The sequence below is a fragment of the Bidens hawaiensis genome, unplaced genomic scaffold, assembly GCF_021521415.1.
Source record: "Bidens hawaiensis isolate Kalapana, Puna unplaced genomic scaffold, B.hawaiensis_p1.1 tig00006520_1, whole genome shotgun sequence".
Lineage (NCBI taxonomy): Eukaryota > Viridiplantae > Streptophyta > Magnoliopsida > Asterales > Asteraceae > Bidens > Bidens hawaiensis.
The window spans coordinates 1247345-1268259 of NW_027491437.1; the positions used below are offsets into that span (position 1 = coordinate 1247345).

General features: G+C 35.1%; 1 protein-coding gene across 1 annotated transcript; it reads right to left on the reverse strand.

The window, feature by feature from the left end:
• Positions 1-10895: 10895 nt before the first annotated feature.
• On the reverse strand, positions 10896-12529 carry LOC143632666 (putative protein phosphatase 2C 25). The gene is made up of 3 exons (XM_077101130.1): positions 12085-12529; positions 11608-11946; positions 10896-11411 (listed from the first exon to the last, which is right to left on the reverse strand). The coding sequence occupies exons 1-3, from the start codon at positions 12460-12462 to the stop codon at positions 11079-11081; spliced, it is 1050 nt and encodes a 349-aa protein (XP_076957245.1). The 5' UTR covers positions 12463-12529; the 3' UTR covers positions 10896-11078.
• Between the last annotated feature and the right edge of the window lie 8386 nt (positions 12530-20915).

Genomic DNA, 20915 nt, shown 5'->3' on the forward strand with positions numbered 1-20915 from the left:
GCAACTACTACTGGGGGAGGCGGAAGCGGTGGATAGCGTGTCACTTTCGTTGATGGCAACAGTGGTGCCAATGCTGGTGGTGACAATGACAACAAGTAAGCAACTTGACAAATGATGACCATGGATGGTGTTAACTCATTTGGACAACTTCTTTTATAATAATTATACATTTTGAGTCATTATCAAAATTTAGTACTCAAATTGAGCGATATTTAATTCACGGTGACCCTAGTAAATACATATATCATTTGGGACAAAATTAATGGGAAATGATTGTCGCCTATATTTCGTACTGGATTCTAGCAAATATAGCAACTTTTCAATACTTTAAATTGTATGTATTTTAACTACTAAACATGTAAATCCACAATTACGAGTTTCTTAAATGGCGGTTTTATAAGTTTTTTTAGGTTTGTTTTGTTTATGGTTTGCCCTCGCATCTAGCTTTTAGTTATAACAATATGTGATAACTATGTTTTAATTTTATGTATGATATTAGAAATCAGTTGGTTTGTTTTGTCGTACTTATATGAATGGAGTAAGTAAAATGTTTGGATATGGTTCCCAAGAAATTGAAGTTTTGTGGTGTCGGGTGAAGTAAAGGGGACATACAAAACTAACACAATTGGACGGTAGACATTGCAACGTGCATAACCAACTCCAAATACGAGAACACATGTTAGAACCAAGACACTTGAACCTACTACGGTCTCATAAAAAACAAAAATATTAGAAGTAACCTTGTTATACAATACTATGTTATCAAATACTTTATTATTATGATTATTTTGCATGTACTTTTTTTAAGGTAATAACATATAAGCTTGATGATCATTGATCAATGTACATACAAGCCACTCATATGCGATTTTTTAGGACGTGACATCAATATTTAAAATAAATATTTAATACATAACTTGGTCAATCGTCTCCACCCCACCACATCACCATAAAGACATGGCATTGTCATATCTCTAGAGCTCGCTATCTCTATATCTCTTCCCACCACCACTTGCAACCATCAACTTCGACTGTATATATCTGCATCTTATTCATTCTTTTCCCTTCCCCTTATTCATGCAACCTCTTACGTGGCTTTTGCGTTCTGTAACCGGTTTGGGGCTTCGTTTGATCACCGACCTAAGATCGTTTTTATTTGAAGAAATCTTCTTCGTTTTCTGCTTTAATCACGTGTTTATTAGATTTTAAAAGGGTTTTTTTTCCTTGTCTTTTGGGTGAGGGCTTTATCGGAGGTGACATGTGTGTAGGTTTATCGAGAGACTCACTATCAATGGTTTAGTCACAAAAGACACATTTTATGGTAAAGGTGTTGCCACATAAGGTATCAAAGGAGGGCGATCACAATGGCGGTGGCCGGACAAAGCTTAAAGATTAATGGAAGGGATCGAGGTTTCAGAAGTTGATTATATGAAGATAAATTGAGAGATTAATGATTTATCCACCATTTATCCACCTAGCTAGTTTGTTTAAATAAATGCCACATATTTAGAGAGATTAACGATAATAAAATGTTCTTGTGTATTTAATGTTTTACATGATATATGGTATGATAATAATAAAAAGAAATTATTCAACTTTACACCAACTATGATTGTATGCTTATGCTTAGGCCGAGGGGTGCGGAGCGCTAGGAGGGGCGCGAGAAGGCGTTCGATAGCGCCCCGGGGCGCGAGAGCCACACCACCGGGGCGCGAGAGGGGCGCGAGAGGGGCGCGAGAGCGGAAAACGAGGCAGGCGCAAGGGAGGTAGCGCTCGTGACCGGCTTTGGGAAGAGTGAATTGAGCCGTTGGGCTCTTGGATAAATAAAAAAAAAAAAAATTTTCTTCTGGGCATATAACATATTGTTGTTTGTTATTGTAATCATATTTTCCGGTGAAGTTTTCTGGGCTAAACGAACCGGCTTTGTTTCCATCTTTTCCGGTGAAGTTGGCTCTTCAAGCTCCGTTCACGGTGGTGGTGGTTCAGTGCAGCCGAGGGTTGCAAATGAGTCTGAAATTGGACCGGAGTCAAATAATAATAATAATAATAGTAATGAGAGTGAACCCATTTTACAAGAAAGAGGTGAAGATCATGGAACTGGTAATGCTGGTGGTCCAGTTATTATGGAGAATAATAATAAGAAAGATGATGAAGAAAAAATTTTCACCAATTATCAATCTCTATATATATCACTTACATATATCAAAAATATATACTCACTAATACATAGCACACCCAAAACCATTCTCACACACCACACCCAAAACCCAAAATCACCCTATATTCGAAACCTAGATTCAGATTACAGTTACGACGATTTATGGTCGGCACCGGACCAACCGATATTTTATTCGGGGTCGCAACAATCATCCGGCTTTCAACCATCCAACATACAATTTTTTTTTATATATTAATGTGTTTTTTTAATTAATGTGTGTTTGTTTAAATAATTACTAGTTTTTTTAATAATACGTTTTTTTAATACATTTATAAAAAAATTAAAAAATAAACCGCTCGCGCCCCCTCTCGCGCCCCCTCTCGCGCCCCTCCACACCATGCCCCGGGGCGCTATCACCACTACCAATACCCATCTAATCAAGTTTCTCTCTCTGCCACACGTCACAATATTATTGGATGGCGCCCCCACTCACGCCCCCTCTCGCGCCCCCCACACCCCTCAGCCTTAGATATTAAACCCTATCTTTTGTTGACGTGACAAGCATATAAGTAGTCACGTCATTCTTTTCTAATTTTTTTAATCTATTTCTTTTAATAACCTAAAAAATTTACACATTTATCTTACACTTATAAAAATTTAAACTACCAATAACTTAACATTTATGAGAAAACACCATACCACTAGACAAATAGGTAATGAACTATTTAAGGTTAGTTAAACGTAATAACATGAATTAAATATATGATACCTTAAAATGCATGTTTTAAAATTTAAAATATTAATAAAGGGTAATCTATTATTATTTAGTTTACTCTAATATAAAGTACTTCATCCAAAAAGTTGTTCATTTTGGCCTTGTCCACACAACTTGGGCAACATATCCACATGCAATATATTCTTAAATCTTGCATTGTTTTTTAAATGTATAAAAACTTACATGTGAACATGTTTCCACTCATCTTTGTTAGATGAAAGCTGGATTTTGATGCAAACACAGTTCATATGGATTTGAATATTAAAGAAAAAGGCTTGTAGTTGTGTCACGAGAATCAATATGCTTTAAGATATTCAAAGCTTGTACTATTTCTACACTTATGGTTGTGAAAATCGCCCCTACGCACCAATTAATCCCTAGCCCCCCCCTCCCCCCCTGATTAGCGGTCAAAATTTGGTCAAATCAGTTAAAAATTGAAATTTTTTGGATTTGAAATTTGGTATATATGTATATCTGAAAGTTTACATATAAATGCCAAATCGATTAATCCTCAACCAATCCCTGATTAATCGTTAGTTTTTACCTCATTGCCCGACTAGGTGACTAGCGCTTAATTATTTATGCAACACTGCTTATAGTTTATGTACTAAATCATAATGAACAAAAATATCTTATTTTCTAAATAAATTCAACAATTAACCAAAAAATCAGCCTATAAAATGACAGCACGTACAGCTAATATAGCTATATAATTACACAATATCCTTAGTCACATCCACTAAAAAATTCTTTAAACATAGTTAAAAAAAATGAAGGTAAACCATATAATAAAATCTCAATTTAAGGTTACGAGGTATACTCTAATTCCTTTTAATTACAAATAGGAACCACATCACTTATTTTTCTCTCTTTTACTCTATCTCATCCAAATGAAATGATTTAATCCATAATTAAAAACAAATCAATTAGTTATTAATACATATTGTTCCTTTTAACCCGTAAAAAACATTACCCATGAGCCTTTTTAACAAACTTAACACTAGTGGGAAGTGGTTTAATGCATATTTAAATTGTAATGTTATCTTAACTTATGTTGGGTGTTAGAGTATACACTATAGCCTAAAGTATGTGACTTAATGTATAAATGATCACACATTACAAAATGACCTATGTTAATAACGTAAAAATATAATTATCCGATACCATTATAAATACAACTATTCATACGCCCATACCCTGAATTCTTAAATTAACATCAATAAGTTTCAAAAGATTAAATACAAAACAAATCAATCAAGAACTTTTGATTGATAGCATAAGGCCAATGCTCTATTCAACCGATGATTGATCATCTAGAGATTGATAACCTCTAGCCATCTCAAATAAAGCTTAAGATTAAAAAACTAAACCTCTAAACATGCAACACATACGAGCGATGAACAGCTCGAATATTAAAACTCATAGGTTGTATAAAAACAAACTTTTAATTAACATTTTCTCTATCTCTCATCCACAATACTCTAAACCACTCCATAAATAATAAAACGTCACTCACATTATTTGATGAATAAGATGTGAATGCTTAGAGTTCAAATTTGACAAACCATGTCACCATTGATCGAGGTAGTCCTCTCAATATTATGATTATTATCAACAACGTATGGAATACATAGATATAAGTTACAAATTCACTTGCAACTTAAAGATAGACCTATGTACTTTGAAACACCTATACTTATGAACATCATCGCAACTTTTAACACCAAACAAGTATCAGTTTCATATATTTGAGTTTAATTCTTTGACTCAACATGCCTATTTCTTCAAGAGTTCAAAGTTCAAACCTTTTGACTACATGCATGTTTTATTTGTTTTTTTTTTGCTACTAAAAATCGAGACAAAATAGGCATGCAGAAATATCAACAAGATTAGACACCGATCCACCTCTAGACACTCACACACATCCTAAAGTACATACTTAAACCCAATCCCTAATTACTCAAAATTAAGTATTTAAAGTAATTGCCTTGAGTTTTTTTTTAAAAAATTTGCCAGAATTGTAGTCCATTCTCCCTACTAAAGGGATGTGCGAAGGTATATATAAGCTTTAAACACCCTCATTCGCTGTCTTGGACTCCTTTTGTAAACTCTATACTTTTTACTTACAAAGTATAAACTTGAGTTTCAACGAATATGATAAGTATATATTTTAACTCCATATTCTTGAGCAGATAAGGATAAAATTACCGTATTTCCAGTAATAATCATACTATCATAGTAAATAACCAAAATGTTCTAGCTACCACTTTGACTTTTATCATATTTTCTCATTTTTCATGAGAATTTCGTAAGCAAATCTCTATTTTTTAATTGCCCATGAGTAAAATACCTATAAATAAGTTAGTGTACGTTAAGGTGTAACAACCATTATATTATATATTGTTCCCCCTAAATTCAACTTCTTTTTGGGATAACCTCAACCGTTTAAACTCTTTAAACTTTCAATCATGATTATTGAAATTGCTAAAATAGCTTCTAGAAGGGGAAGTTGAGAGAGGTTTTACACCCTCTCTCCTAAACCCTGGATTCACGGGTAAATCTACCCCCACTTTCTTGTTTACTCGGCTTCTTTTTCTCTCCTGTTGATTACAAATCAAGTGGTTCTTCATCTTTTTCAATTAATATCATCAATCATGAGTTTTGTCTAAAAAAACCCACCTTTTCATACACCCATCGTCCCACGCACCAGTGTTCATACCACATCAATTTGTGACATCGTTCATTCATCATCGTCACCTTTTCATTCACACATCTACAACTATGATTTCCTGCACTGGTATTGTTATATAATCGTCTCTGTAATGTCCTTAATTGGATTATAGGATAATATTTGTATGGAATAATGGTATGACAATCTAACCCAAATTTAATATGTTGATTTTGTGGGTTCAGGAGGGGAGTGCACACGAGTTGTTTGCTAAATAAAAGTTCACTTCTTTATTTAACAATTCGCTGGAGTTGATGTTGGCTAAAGGTACAAAGCCATGTTTCCCTAAACCGTACACAATAATTACATGTAGACAATGATTACACCAAAAAGTAGCCACTTTGAACACAAATTTATTCTGGTGGAAACCGGGAATCTAAGGTATTGAATTTAGGATAAATACTCAAATCCGAGATAAGCTGGAATAGCTAACTGGGTACGGTACGCATCACGTTCTCATTGCAAAAGTTATATTTTGTGCAATTATGCTCTTAAGTAGAAATTGCAGTTTCTTTGTTGTGTGTAGAATAGAATTGGAGCATACATTATTACGGCTCTTGATGCTGTAGTAAAAACCACAATTACAGGTCTTTGTTTTGAGGAAGTTATGTGTCGTCACACTTTGCATTGGATGGACAGATGCATAGCAGGTAAAGATTTTAAAGCTACATTTTTATTAGCATGCAGAGAAGGAAATAGCAAAAAGCTTAAACTGAGATGCTTAATATTAGTGTTATGTTATATTCATTACATGTTTTAAAGCTACAATTTTATTAGTACGCACTTTGCATTATATGCTTTAAAGCATTACGATTATTGCGTGCAACAATTTTTATACTGCACCTGTATCAAAAAGGACTTACCATCAATTCCTAATTCTAGGATCAGGGGTATCATATATGAGTGCGGTGGACTGGTGGCAACATGCACATGGAAGAACAACAATGGGCAAGAGCAACTACTGACTTTTTTCAAGTTTTGAGAATCTATGATGAAGCTGGGAATTATAGAAGAAATCAGTCTATTAAATATTTTATGTTTTAAGCCTTTTTGTGTTTCTGTAATTATTATTCAGATAACTTGGCCTATATGTTGTGTTATACAAATAATTGATACTGTTAACATGCTTGTGCAATCGGAGGTTGATCCATTTGATGGCAAGAGGTTATTATTTGTTTATTTATTTTTACATTATGGCATTAAACTACCCGTCTACCGAATGGGTATAAAACTAGTTATTTCTTTATTTGAGATGGTTATAATTGTAGAAGATTCTAACTTCACTTAAAAAAGTAGTTTTGCTAGAAAAACATTTTTTTTTCTTAAAACAAATCACAAGATCGTTAGCAAAACCCACTATTTAATTAGCGGTTGTTATATCATTAAATGTGTTTCAATAATTAACAACATTTTAATTTGAAGATTGTTGTTTGTTCCAATCTTTAAAAAAAAAAGAATGAAAAGTTGAGTTGTCTAGAAAATATATGAGGACGAGATTTGAGGATAACAAACCATAAAACATAAGACGTGGGATGTTTTGTTGGTTTGTCGAATTTGTGAGCGGTGAGTGCTCCTTCACTATTCAGCCTCATCTTTTACGTGATCATTGACACTTGCCAAAGGTCATGCTAATATCTAATCTTAAATTACATAAACCACCCCTCGAGCCATCCCCACTTTTGACGTTTTTGTGTTTTGATTTTTGACCAACCTTTGAGTCAAAGCCATTATATATCCACTGGCCATCAAAATTTTGGGGCAAAAACTAAAAAGTATAAGAAGTCAAAAGTTACAACCTACTTTTCAATTTAATGTCCATACCAAAATTAGCTGAACACTAATATATACCATTTATGTTCACATTTAAGTTTAAGTTTATTAAGTTAAAACTAATAAACAATTCAGTGAAATTTGTTACTATTGTAAAATTTTAACTAAATAAAAAACTAAAACAGTTAATTACTCTCACATTTGGTTATCATGTCTTATCAAAAGCCAAAAGTGTCCGATAGGGCGAGTAGCCTAGTTCGTATATCGTACTAAGTGGATACCCGAAATGGGTTGTTACATGTGGTACTGAAGAAACACTAATTGACCCCGGGCAGATTACGGATAATCTGGGGGTTAAATAGATGTTTCCCACGAGGGTTAGTTCCGGCAAAGATGGTTGTTCTTCTAATGACCTGCAAAACAGACACCGTGAGCTCGTCACTGAGAAGGGGGGGTACCTCCTTGTGACCACCCTCCGGCGTGAGAATCAGACTAGATTGCTCTTGAATATAAGTGTATATTAAGAGAAATAGCTAGAGAGAAGATATCAGATAATATATGAAGATATAAGATGATGATACCGTTCCAAGGTGTTGGAGTATTTATAGCCGAAGGTAGGTTTCCAAGCAGGTACAGCCGGCTGAATAGTATCCCTTTTCGACCAACTGTGGGCTACGCACATGCCATGCTAGTGGTTGGTGGGTAGGCAGCGGCTGATAGTGACATGGCCGGCTGTGTACTATTCCTTTTCCACCAACTGCAGGCTATGCACGTGCCACGACAGGGGTTGGTGAGTAGGCAGCGGCTGACAGTGACATTAAGTACTAGAGTGTGCTGTTCGTCGGACTGTTGTCAGTGAGCTGTCGCAGCTCTGGTCAGATCTTTTGTTCATATCTTGGCAGGTATAGTACAAAAGATCCTCCAGTAGCGTACGGAGTGGCTCATTTGGGCGGGAGTGTTCCCGGCTTTGGGCGGGAGTGTTCCCGGCTTGCTCATTCCTTCTTCAGGTGACATTACTGAATTATTTAAGAGTTAGCGCCTTGTGCGTGTAGCTTTGCTGCGCGGGTAGCCTTCCCTGATGGCTAGTATCCGCAGCTGCGGGAACAGGCGGAGTACGTCGACCATTGGGAGGCTTTTCCTGCGGAAACAGCTTGCGTACTGCGCGTAAGGACGTCATCTCTCTGAGCGTGGTGGGTCATGCGGATCCAGTTGGTCTTTGCACAGATGTCCCTCTTTAAGGTGAGTCTTGCGGGTCCAACCGCGCAGACGTCCCTCTGAGGTGAGTCTTGCGGGTCCAACTGCGCAGACGTCCCTGTTTGAGGTGAGTCTTGCGGGTCCAACTGGGCTCTGCTGGGACCTACCTCTTCAGGTACGGTCACTAGTAAATGTTTTGTAAACGTGCAATCAAGTCTAGCTAGGTTAAAAATAAATTCGGAAACTTTCATGACATACACGTTATAAGACGCAACTACACAAAAAATAAATCACAATGACTAAGATTAAAATCTTAAATCATACTAATTTTGTTCCATTGCAAGACTTAAAATTTAAGTAGACTTAAAATTTAAGTATACAGTATATACACATGTTCTTTCATGCTCCGTTTTTTTTATTTCAATTTTTTTTGGTTTTAGGTTTCTTGGCTTCTCATCAAGCAAGTCAACTCGGTTTGTTGGTTTTTTTTTAATTGCTTTAACAGAATTCATATATTTCAGAATCCTATATAATATAAGAAATGAACAGATTATTCCCTATATAAGGCTATATTATATAGTAAGTATTAGCGATTGAGTTGAGATTGAAAGAATCCGATGGCCATACTTTATACAACTCTCATGTGGTTGTGGTTGTAGTTGTTTCCTCCAACAAAAGGCTTCACATCTTGTGGATTTGGTTGTCTGCTAACTCCAACTCCAAATCATTATCTTATATATATATGGTCAAAATGGTACGAAAACATACAAATATACCAAAATACATATATATTATGCGAGAGAAATAAATGTCCATATATGATTATGTACTAGGTTACATAATCACATACTAGGTTTTATAATTGTGTACAGTATATAATTAGGTACCATCATATCATGTGTAATCGTATACCTGGTTACATAATCACACACAGGGTTATATAATTCCGTGTCATTTAAAATTTTCAGAAAACCAATAGCATTGTTATACTCATATTAAAGATGATAAAATTTGTATTTAATGTGCGGCTTAGAAAGTTGTAATAAAGCATTAAAAAGTTATATGAATTAAAAAAAATGGTAGAAGTATTCAATTTTTTTTTGTCTATACTGTGGTTAAACAAGGAAGCATAGTCGAATAATTATCAACTCGAATTCAAGCCCAAAACAGTACATGTCGAGCTAGATTTATAGATTGGCTTGTAAACTTCAATTCGGGCTGGAGACCAAGTATAGACATGACTTGTAATCTTGTTTTAAACTCTTGTTTGTTCCTGGTTCGATGAGCTGACTGATTTTTCTTTTTATAATGCATGTATATTTTTTATACCAGTTTTAAATATAAAGGTAACTGGCAATCAAAAATTACAAAAAATTTGAAATGCCATCATGATCTAGCTAGATGGTCAAGGGGTTTTATGATTTACCCATCGCTCCCGGCCATCGTCAAACATATCTAACCATAGTTCAAGCTCGCCGCGTAACTAATTTGTGCCCTCGGCAGATGACCACCATGCCCCTCCTTAAGGCCGGCTTTGGGTTTTCAACTAAGTGGTTTCCTCTTGGGAGGTTCCCGGTTCAGTCCTACTAAATGCAAATTCGGTAAATATGGGCGAGCATCACTCGGAAGGATTCGAACCTGGGGTAAGGAGAGGTTAGCGAGCGTTATCATGATTTGGCAGCGACACATCGCTGCCACCGAGCTATCATCGTTTAAAAAAAAAACAATTTACAAATATACAAGGAAAATTGAAACTGAAAATTGAAAAATGTATTTGGGCGAATGTTTGGGATTGAGTTTGAAAAATACTTATTGGCTTATTGGTTTTTTTTCAAAAAGTCATTTTGAAATGCCATGATTTGAGGCTTTTGAAAAACTGTTTTTAATCATTTCAAAAAGCTAAAATTAAAAAGATTTTTGTGATTGCCAAACACATTTCAACTTATTGGCCTTTTGAAAACACTAAGAAACATTTTTCAAACTCAATCCCAAACATGCTCCAAATCAGATAAACTCAAGCTGAATTTTGAGCTTCTTCTACAAAGTTAATGGCGTGCCCCATTAGGCCCAGGTGTGTGGTAGCATGGGCCATTAAAATCAACCATGCATTCTAAGCGCTAAAAGTTTTAAAATATCTCAAAACATTCATGTAGCAAACATACCTTGACCTATGTTCCTATGCATCTATCAACTGGCCTTTAACGGCTCGTTTCTTGGCTTCTTGTACATTGCATTTTTTTATAGAAAGAATATTTTTCCCCCATTTTTCCAGATAAGAAAAACTGTTAACAAATCAGAATTGAGAAGAATGAGCCCATGATTTAAGACTAAAGTGATTGCTACATTAAATCTAGTCAAACTAGTAACACTCGTCATCAAAAAGAAACATTAGGATCATCAAAAACTCTAATAAAAATGTCATCTCGATGATCTTTTAACATTAGATAATATCATCAACAAAAACGACCCAATTGAATAATCATCACACTCTTATCATCAAGAGAGCCTCGTGAAATCGAGAGTTCAACTAGCTTCTTGCAAGCCGAAATTGCATCTAATTTATCCATCAAAGGTCGAGCTAAATCAACCGCTTCTTGATTGCTAACTTTCTCCCATAAACCATCAGAGGCCATGATCAAAAACTCATATTCGGGAATAATTTTGAAGATCTTGGTTTCGGGTTCAGCTGTAATCCATTGTTTTAGGCTTCGGTCGCCAATTCCTCTTGAAACCGCTAGTGTCCCGAGAACTCGAGAAACACCTCGAATACAATCGACATAACCACCCTGCAAATTATCCATGAAGATTCAATAAATCCAATTCTATAAAAAGTGTTGCAAGTAATTAAAACTGTAAATATTAATTACATTGTGGAACCAGAACCAGAGGTCATGAGGGTCTATTGACCGTTGGTGTTGGTTCATGACCTAGGGTTCTGGTTCCATCGTATATATATAACCTTTTTTTTTTTCAAATTCTTACCAGTGATTCAATTCGTTGTTTTTCATCTAGTCTTGATGGGCGGTGATCTGAAGTGAGGGCCTCGGCGACTCCACCTCTACTAACAACCGACCGACAATCACCTGCATTCGACACAACAATATTCCCGGATGTAATAACCGCGGTTACACAACACGCTCCGCCTCGTTGTTCTTGTTTTAAAAATTCTGAATCTGTAGTTAAGTAACCTTGTTTAACTGCCTCAACTATTTCAACTTCACCCATCTTTTCCACTTCATTTTTAATATTCTTTTCAAGATTTTCCGATGCGAATTCAGCCGCTTTCGATCCACCATGCCCGTCAAAAACACCAAAGAACGCCTAAAAACATTATCAAAAACAAAGATCAGAACATGTTTTAAATAATAATAATAAGATAATAAGACCAAAAGTTCTAATTTTTTTTTTCTTTTCACGACAAATATTGCTTCTACTCTACTCTGCTTTACATCTTATTACCTGTTTATTATCTCCGTTAAAGTCAACTTTAGCTTTAAACCGATCTTCCATATGTTCCCTCTTCCCTCTCTTACAATAAACCGAATACCCATCTTCATCCACCTCCACCTCCTTCCACCGGTCCTCCACCGCAGGCGCCGGCGTTGACCGGTCAACGCAAAAAGTCAACGACCCAATCGGAATAGCTAATTTAGTTGGTCTCTTTCTCTTTAACACCGTTACATCTTCATTTGATGTTCTAATAAGTCCACTGACAGGCGGCGGTGGTCTTTGTAGCCGGAACTTGAACTGAGACGACGGAGATGAGGAGCAGGATGTTGGGGAGGCTCTTGATGATGGAGAGAAGACCGGTGAGTTGGATATTGCAACGGCACACATGTTTGATGTTTGGTTGTAAGTTTGTAACGTTCAAATTTATGTTTGGTTTTAGATGAACTTTGGTTAATGTTTTTGTGAGGTTATATAGGAGTTAGTGGTCAAAGTGGGTCCCAGTATTCTTCTCCGTGTTGGATTTGTGTTCGGTTCTCATTTCTGTACAAGTTTATTTTCCTTGAACTAAATTGCCCCCATGTTGATGTTATTATTATTATTATTATTATTATTATTATTATTAACAGCAAGTGAAGGATACAATAAACTATAATTGTTATTATTTTTTTCCTATAAATGAATGTTCTGTTTTTTAAACATACTAAAATCTTATGTAGGAAAAAGCAAGTCTGTTGGACAAAAAACTATTAGTTGGGAATTTGGGGTGGGTTGAATTATGTTTTTGTTAGGTCGACCGGTCTTTACGAGTTTGGCAGTTAACGGGTGAACTACTTCGATTATTAGACCGTTTTACTTGTAATATATAAGATTAAACCTAGAGCTAATAAGATTGATCCTCGTAACCTTTCATACACATCAATTGATTGTAAACTTCCGTGCACATATCAATTAATTTTAGAAAAGTAGTTAGATGATTGATATACCAAAAATTGACCCATTGGTTGTTAGCATATAACACATACAGTGCGCAATGTGGAGATTTATTTTTTGAATAATAAAGGGCAAAGATTAAAGAACTAAACATTGATTTGATTTATAATATGAAGTTATGAACTCACATAGTCTTTATTTTGCTTTCTAAAAATAGGAGATGAACATATTTAAAATTGGTCAAATACCGGCCAAAAGAGGAAAGGGGTCAATGTATTTGAAATCACGCTCGACTTTTTATTTAAAATTGATGAACAAATACCAAGCCACTCGATCTTAACTTTTTGAGATTTTGACTTTGAATTTTTAAAAAAATGATTTTGACTTTGCAGCCGTTCAAATTTTTTTTTTGTTGACTTTTTAAAGGGAGTTCCTAAAATAGCAAGACCAACTAGATCGCTTTTACTCTTGTTGAATGTTTATAATAAACAAGTAGCTGTTTATATAACTTACATAAAATCAATCTAATATCTATTTGAGTGTATTTTTTATGGGTTGAAACTCGTTGAACGGTTATATTATGTCTAAACATGAATTTTTTACGCCTGGGATTTATACCGATGATTTGGTACAAAAGTAGATCTAAAGATATTACTTCATTTATCACACTAGGTTAGTAACCCGTGTAATACATGGACTGAATAAAGAATATAACATTAATAAAAAAGATGTTTATATACGTGGTAATATTTTGAATTGTATAACAATTTCTCATATATGAAATTAAATATTACATTATATATAAATTTGAAAAAATATTAAATACAAAAATTATTCATAAACCTTCAAATATCTCATTTTACATAACGTACATGGTTTTTCCATATTAATTATTCAATTGTACGAAGGATAATTTTAAGGTTTTAAAATGGTAAAATAAATCAAGAGTCAAGTCAAGTTTAACTAAATTTTTACATAAGTCAAATTCTATGTATTTAGATGTAACCACGTTCGAAAAGAGACTTTTCAATAGTTGAGGCATATGCTAATTGTTTTACGTAAATCAAAAGGACCTTTATAATAATAATAATTTGCAATAAAGTATTTAAAAAATTAGTTTAAAAGACGTAATAAATAAACATTAACTTTTTTTTTTCTTTTTCTGTAAATCACATTAAATTAAATGAAAATTTAATTTAGTAATTTTAAAAATTAGAAATAATAATAAATGTAGCAAATTAATTGAATAGATTTAAATAGAGTTTAATTGTGAAAATAGCTTATGTGTCATTCTATATGGACACTTTAGAAAGATAACATGTGTCCACATTATTAACATATTAGTAAGATTAATTATTTTCTACATTATCTCCTAAATAAATTGTCCGATTTCATAAAAAAATAATTAAATTTAATAATTTTTATGGCTTACCTTTTTCTTTCTTTCTTTCTCGCCTCAATTTGTTTTAAGATAAAATAAAATTTCTGTCATGTGGCATTTTTAAATTTTAACATGTGAGATTGTCTTGATACTTTAAAATTAACTAAATTGACGTAATTGGTTTTGGAGAAGGGCAAAATGTCAAACAATATTAAAGGTCAAACACGTTATTTGTACGAGGGATGAATTATGAATAAACATTAGTATTGGGTGTGCTTGACTTGTTACACTCCTCATCTTGCTTTTTCAGCTTACCATTATATAAATATCTATTACCTACTAGTACATGATGCACAATTAATTGTACATAGTATTTATTTTTGTTTATATTATCTTTTTATATTTTATATTATAGCTTCTTAGCAGGGAATAGCTTATGGACAGATGGCACGTTTTAAAGGGATATGAATCTTGACGGAAACTACAAAGAAAGTTCGGTCTTTGACAATAAAAATATTATTATTAATATTACTAATATTTTTTACTTAAAATGGCCCGTTTAACATGCGTGTTTTTTGGGTAGGGGTCATAGTGGTGTCAATCTAAGTCAAACAAATGTTTTTTTTAAATAAAAATTAATTACAGTGTTTATGGTAAGTGTCGCAAAGAACATGTTGAGAACATACGACAAGAACAAAAGTCCTTTTAAAAATTTATGTTGACCATATCATAAGTGACGGCAAGACAACTGTGTCAAGAGTCAAAGTCGGTTATAAACCTTCTAATATAGACGGAAGAACAAGTCGAATGTCACATCACACTCTACGTGATTAAATTAGAATCACTAAACCGACAAAAAATAATTCATCTTTAGTTAGCGGAAAACTATATTCTACTAAAATTAGATTTTTTGTGATTGATAATTCAAACTTTATTAGTATAGGGTATGATTATGATAAATAAGTAGATTTTGACTAAATACCATACGAGTGTCTCAAGCGGTTGTAAATTTATGCAAAAACTAGCTATAAAAATAGGAACTATACCATTAGCAGATGTATGTTGGGTTTTAGTGGTGATCAGTTAAAATTTTGTTTATTAAAACCGGTTCAATAAACGTTGCAAATAATAATTAATCTCATTAATTAATAATTATACGCAGCGGAAAATAAACGATTAATCAGCACCAAAACTAAACCCGACAGGATCCTGTTACCAGCAATACGAGTACGAGTCAAATAATAAACATATAATTAAAACTAACAATATATTTAAGTTTACCTCAGTTAATAATTAACCGGTTGAGACACCGAAGGCTAACTGTAACATCTCGGATTTTTCGTATTTGTTTAAACCGATTCGAGAATGTAATTCGGATCTTTTGAACTGATTAAAACTTGTATTTAACTTGCTTTAACTTATTTTATAATTCCATAACTTTCAATCATACCAAATAATCCTTAGAAACCTTTAAAATCGCTTAAAACGGCTAAAAATTGCATTTTCGGGAACTACAAGGACTAATTTTGTCAATTTTTTTTCTATTTTTGATTAAATCTACGAAACATAAACTCCAAGAAATGTTATAGCTGGTCCAATTTCGTTTTCTTGGTGTCCAAGCCAAATTTTGTTAGTTATTGTACTAGATTTTCTCATTAAATAGCTTATTTTGTTTCATAATTTGTTTTTAGCATCCAAATCGCTTATTTTTGGCATAAATAAAGTAAATTAAGGTCCAAGAAAAGGATTATAACTAAAATACAGGTCCATATTTATAACTTACTGATCATGCACGAAATCTACAACTTATTTCATTGATTTGGTCATTAATATCGTATCTAGTTACTTAAACGAGTAAATCTTCCAAATATGGTTCATTTTTTATATTCTTATATAAACAAGACTCATAATCTCTACCACAAACTTTACAAAAACCCTAAGAAGAATTCTCAGTTGTCACCCTCTCTATGTCTCATAAAATTCTTCGGTTTTTACATTATTGTTGAAGATACAAGCTTGTTCGTTTGACTTTGCATACGTGTGGACATTTGACTCATCGTTTCTGTTGATTCTTTCACTTTCCGGTGGACGACTCGTTTATTCGTTAGCTCGCTTATTCGTATTTATAATCATTTGTTGTTAACCTAAGGTGAATTTATAATTCCCCTATTTTACCAACTAAACGTTTTGGGGACATATGCGTACCTATCCGTATTTCATACATACATATATATATATATATCAAACAAATGCATACGTGTAATTGTGAGTGACTTAATCAAATATACGTGTTACATGCTTACTTGTGTTAGTATTCATTCATTCGTATATTCGGAGGGTCCATCATACTCCCATGTATTGGGTTCTCATGCTATTGACCAACGCCCGATTTGTTTGGCAAGGGTCTACATACTTGTTTATGGTTTGATTATATTTACCGCTTTTATCACGTTATGCTTATTTATATTGACATGCAAAACTGGTGATATTCTCACTCAACTTTCTGTTGACAAACTCCATTTTCTACGCATATGCAGGTTGCTTGTTGTTAGGGCTCGGATTTTCAGTATCCTAAGCAAAGGATATGTTCAGGATAACTTCAGGATACAGTATCCTCCCAAGCAACAGGTATCTTTAATATATCGTTATACTAACAGTTCAACCGTCTTTCTTTGATTTTTACCAGGTCATACAACTTCACATGATCTCCTAAAGATTCGGACCACTAAGCAACTGTTATACATGGGATTTTTGGCATCCTGAAATGCGGTATATTCAGGATAACTTGAGGATGCAGTATCCTCCAAAAGACAAGAAACAGTCAACAATTAATAAAGCATTAAAGATTGTAGACGTTGGAGGGAGTTACAACTCGTTTATAACAAAGATATGCAAGCCATAACCGCTCCAAGATCATAATCAGGACAATTAATACTCTTTATTGCTAGTTATTATCTAGTGATTCTTCTTGTAACTATAAATAGGAGCTGTTTAGATCATATAGGACACACAACTTACACTCTAGCTATAGCGTTACTCTGTAAACACGATCTAAAGAAGAAAGCTCCAAACATTTGTAACCTTTTTCGACTATTAATAAACTGGTGGTGATAGTTTTCACCGCCTGGGGGTTTTTTTCTTGTTATCCTCAGAATAACGGGTTTTTTTCTCGCAACAAATCCTCGTGTTATTGCATTTACGTTCATTTATATCAAGCACCTAAACCTCACTTACTAATTTGGTTACGAAATTACTCTTGTTAACTTTTACCCAAAACAATTTGGCGCCCACCGTGGGGTGACGTGCGTCGGATAACCCTCACAACTAAGCTTTAAATATAAAACGAAAATCCTAAAACCACACACAACCGGCAAGTGTACCGATCGCAAGTAGTATAGACCTACGAAGTCCGAGTATCGAACACGTGGACACGTAAGACGCTAACGATCACAAACCCTAAACAAAACCTACCTAAGAATAATATTTAATTGATTTTTGATTTTTAATTACTTAACTGAACTAACCTAACTGACTGACAAAACTTACCAAAAATAGAAAACTTAACGACAAACTAACTGTGTTAACTTAGGATGGAGAAAAACGTCTACCTAGGTCTGAATCAAACTGTAGGCCTAACAAGCTAATGGATTGAATGACTTCAAGACACCGGTCCCTAAAGATGACACGACTAATGATCGCTCGGGCTCACTGGATCACCTCTCAGTCTCACTCGATAAACCTAAACTACTCAAAATCGCCTAAACGACCAAACCGGGAAACAATTGTTAACGTGCTCTAATGTTGACTCACCTCTCGGTCTCACCAACACTCGACCCTAATGACAATGAATACTACACAACCAAGGATAGAGGAACAATTCAACTTAAACCAAAATAGATCAACTAGTCGCTCAAAACACCTAAACCTGACAAGAAACGAACTCACTCTCGCGCAATTCTTATTCTAGCATGCAAAGATAATGAGACGACCCTACTTCTTATCACCTCTCGGTCTCTAAGAAGGTGCCTAACCGTTGTACTTTAACCTCAAATTCACGCAACAAAACCCTACGGTTGTACCTACCGCAAACAAACCCTAAACACAAAGTCTAGAATCAAACAATGCACCGATCAATCAACACAAAACTAATTAACCGACGCACGGGGTTTAAGCAATGAATGACCAAAATTTCCAGCCCTTAAACACAACCTATTTCATGTCTAAATCAAACTTTACAATAACAATTAAAGTCTATCAATCAAACAATCCATAAAACTCATCAAACACTAACAATTATCATCATTCCTAGGTAGAACTAACAAGTTTAGCCTCTAATCATATTTGGACAGCCATAAACACTTAATAAAACCATTGTATAACTCATCTCAAACATCAATTCAAGCATTCAATGATCAACAAATATCATAAACAATTCAATCTCTCAATCAATTGCAAAACAAATCAACAATTAAGCAAGAAAATCAAAGTGTATGAACAATGAAAAAGATGTAAGGATATGAGATGTTCCGGGCTACTCCTTGGCTATAAAAACGGATGATGAACGATCCCAAGGCTTGGTTCTTGTGTCTTTTTCCTTCCCTAGCCGCCAAAACCTTCAAACCCTAGCTCCACAAAACTTTTTTGCTTTTATCCCTTGGCTGAAAGCTGCGATCGGCAGCTTGTAGGCTGCATATATTTGTTCATCCAGCTTATTGTTCATTGTAATCGATTCAGGCTCTCTCCCAAACACCACTCATCCGTCCAAAAACCCCTTTCAAAAGCGAATACGATTCGATCCTTGCTCAGATCCGAGCTCCTCCGTTAATAACGACCATTATTCACGCTTCCACACCGAGGCTCGGTTCTTACAAAAACGATATGTTTAAGATTTCCAAAGCCAGGGAGCGTAGAAGGCAAGATCTAGGGGTGGTGAAGTTTATAAAGGGAGAGGATGGGCACATATTGGCAAAGGAGCAGGACATCAAGTTGAGATGGCAAACATACTTCCACAATCTTTTCAACAGCGGGAGCGTTCACCAACAGCAAAATGAGAACACAACTATACAACAAAAGAATAATTGCTACTGTAGACATATCACACAGGAAGAGGTGAGGAATGCACTTAGGAAGATGGGAAGGACTAAGGCAGTTGGCCTGGACAACATACCGATCGAGGTATGGAAGTGTTTGGGAGAGGAAGGAGTTATGTGGTTAACCACTTTGTTGAATACTATTTTAAAAACCGAAAAGATGCCAGATCAATGGAGAAGTAGTGTAGTAGTCCCTATTTATAAGAACAAAGGAGACGCCCAATGTTGCGGTAATTACAGAGGAATCAAGCTTCTAAGCCACACGATGAAGCTTTGGGAAAGAGTTATTGATGTTAGACTTAGACGGGAAACTCAGGTCAAAATGAACCAATTTGGTTTCATGCTGGACGGTCAACTACGGAGGCAATACACATCCTAAGAAGATTAATGGAAAAATATAGAGATAAAAAACGTAGCCTGCACATGGTGTTTATTGACCTATAAAAGGCGTACACCAGTGTGCCACGTCAGCTCCTTTGGGATTGCCTAGAGAGTAGAGGTGTTCGTGGAAAATATATAAAGATAATTAGGGATATGTATGCCAAGTCTGAAACAAGCGTGCGTGCACCTGTTGGGGATACGGACTTCTTCCCAGTAGAGGTAGGCCTTCACCAGGGATCAGCATTGAGCCCGTTCCTTTTTGCAGTAGTCCTAGATGAGTTGTCAAAGTTGATTCAGGATACTGTTCCTTGGTGCATGCTTTTCGCCGACGATATCGTGTTGATCGCAGAGAGTAAACAAGATCTGAATATGAGGCTAGAGGAGTGGCGTTCTGCTCTAGAGAATAAAGGTTTGAAGATTAGTCGGTCAAAGATGGAGTATATTTACTGTGACTTTGGTGGGGTAAACGATGATGAAGATGTCCAAATCACAATTGAAGGCCAGGAGGTTCCGCAGTCAACCAAGTTCAAATACTTGGGATCGTTTGTGCAAAGTGATGGGGCCATAGATAGTGATGTAGCCCATCGTGTCCAAGCAGGATGGTGTAAATGGAGAGCTGCCAAAGGAGTATTGTGCGACAAGAGGTTCCATACTAAATTAAAGGGAAAATTTTATAGGGTTGCGATTAGACCTGCGATGCTATACGGAACAGATTGTTGGACCATCAAGAAGACACACATGCGCAAGTTGGAGGTAGCAGAGATGAGGATGCTAAGGTGGATGTGTGGACACACAATGTTAGACCTAATAAGAAACGACGCTTTTCGGGAAAGACGAGGGGTGGCTACTATATCAGATAAGATAAGGGAAGGCAGATTGAGATGGTTTAGACATGTAAAAAGGAGACAGACAACGGCTCCAGTTAGATCAGTGGAAAGCCTTATTATAGAGGGGAGGAGGGGTAGAGGTAGACCCAAATTGACTTGGGATAAGAGGATTAGGCGTGATTTGCTAGAGTTGCACCTCTCTGAGGACATGGTTGAGGATAGGAGTTCTTG

What these genes read in the sequence shown, in the direction of transcription:
- LOC143632666 (XM_077101130.1), bottom strand. Translation starts at nt 12,462, where the DNA reads ATGTGTGCCGTTGCAATATCCAACTCACCGGTCTTCTCTCCATCATCA. An exon ending in TTAACGGAGATAATAAACAG is followed by an intron (nt 11,947 to 12,084) that starts GTAATAAGATGT and finishes TAATGTTTTTAG; the next exon opens with GCGTTCTTTGGTGTTTTTGA. An exon ending in AACAACGAATTGAATCACTG is followed by an intron (nt 11,412 to 11,607) that starts GTAAGAATTTGA and finishes GATAATTTGCAG; the next exon opens with GGTGGTTATGTCGATTGTAT.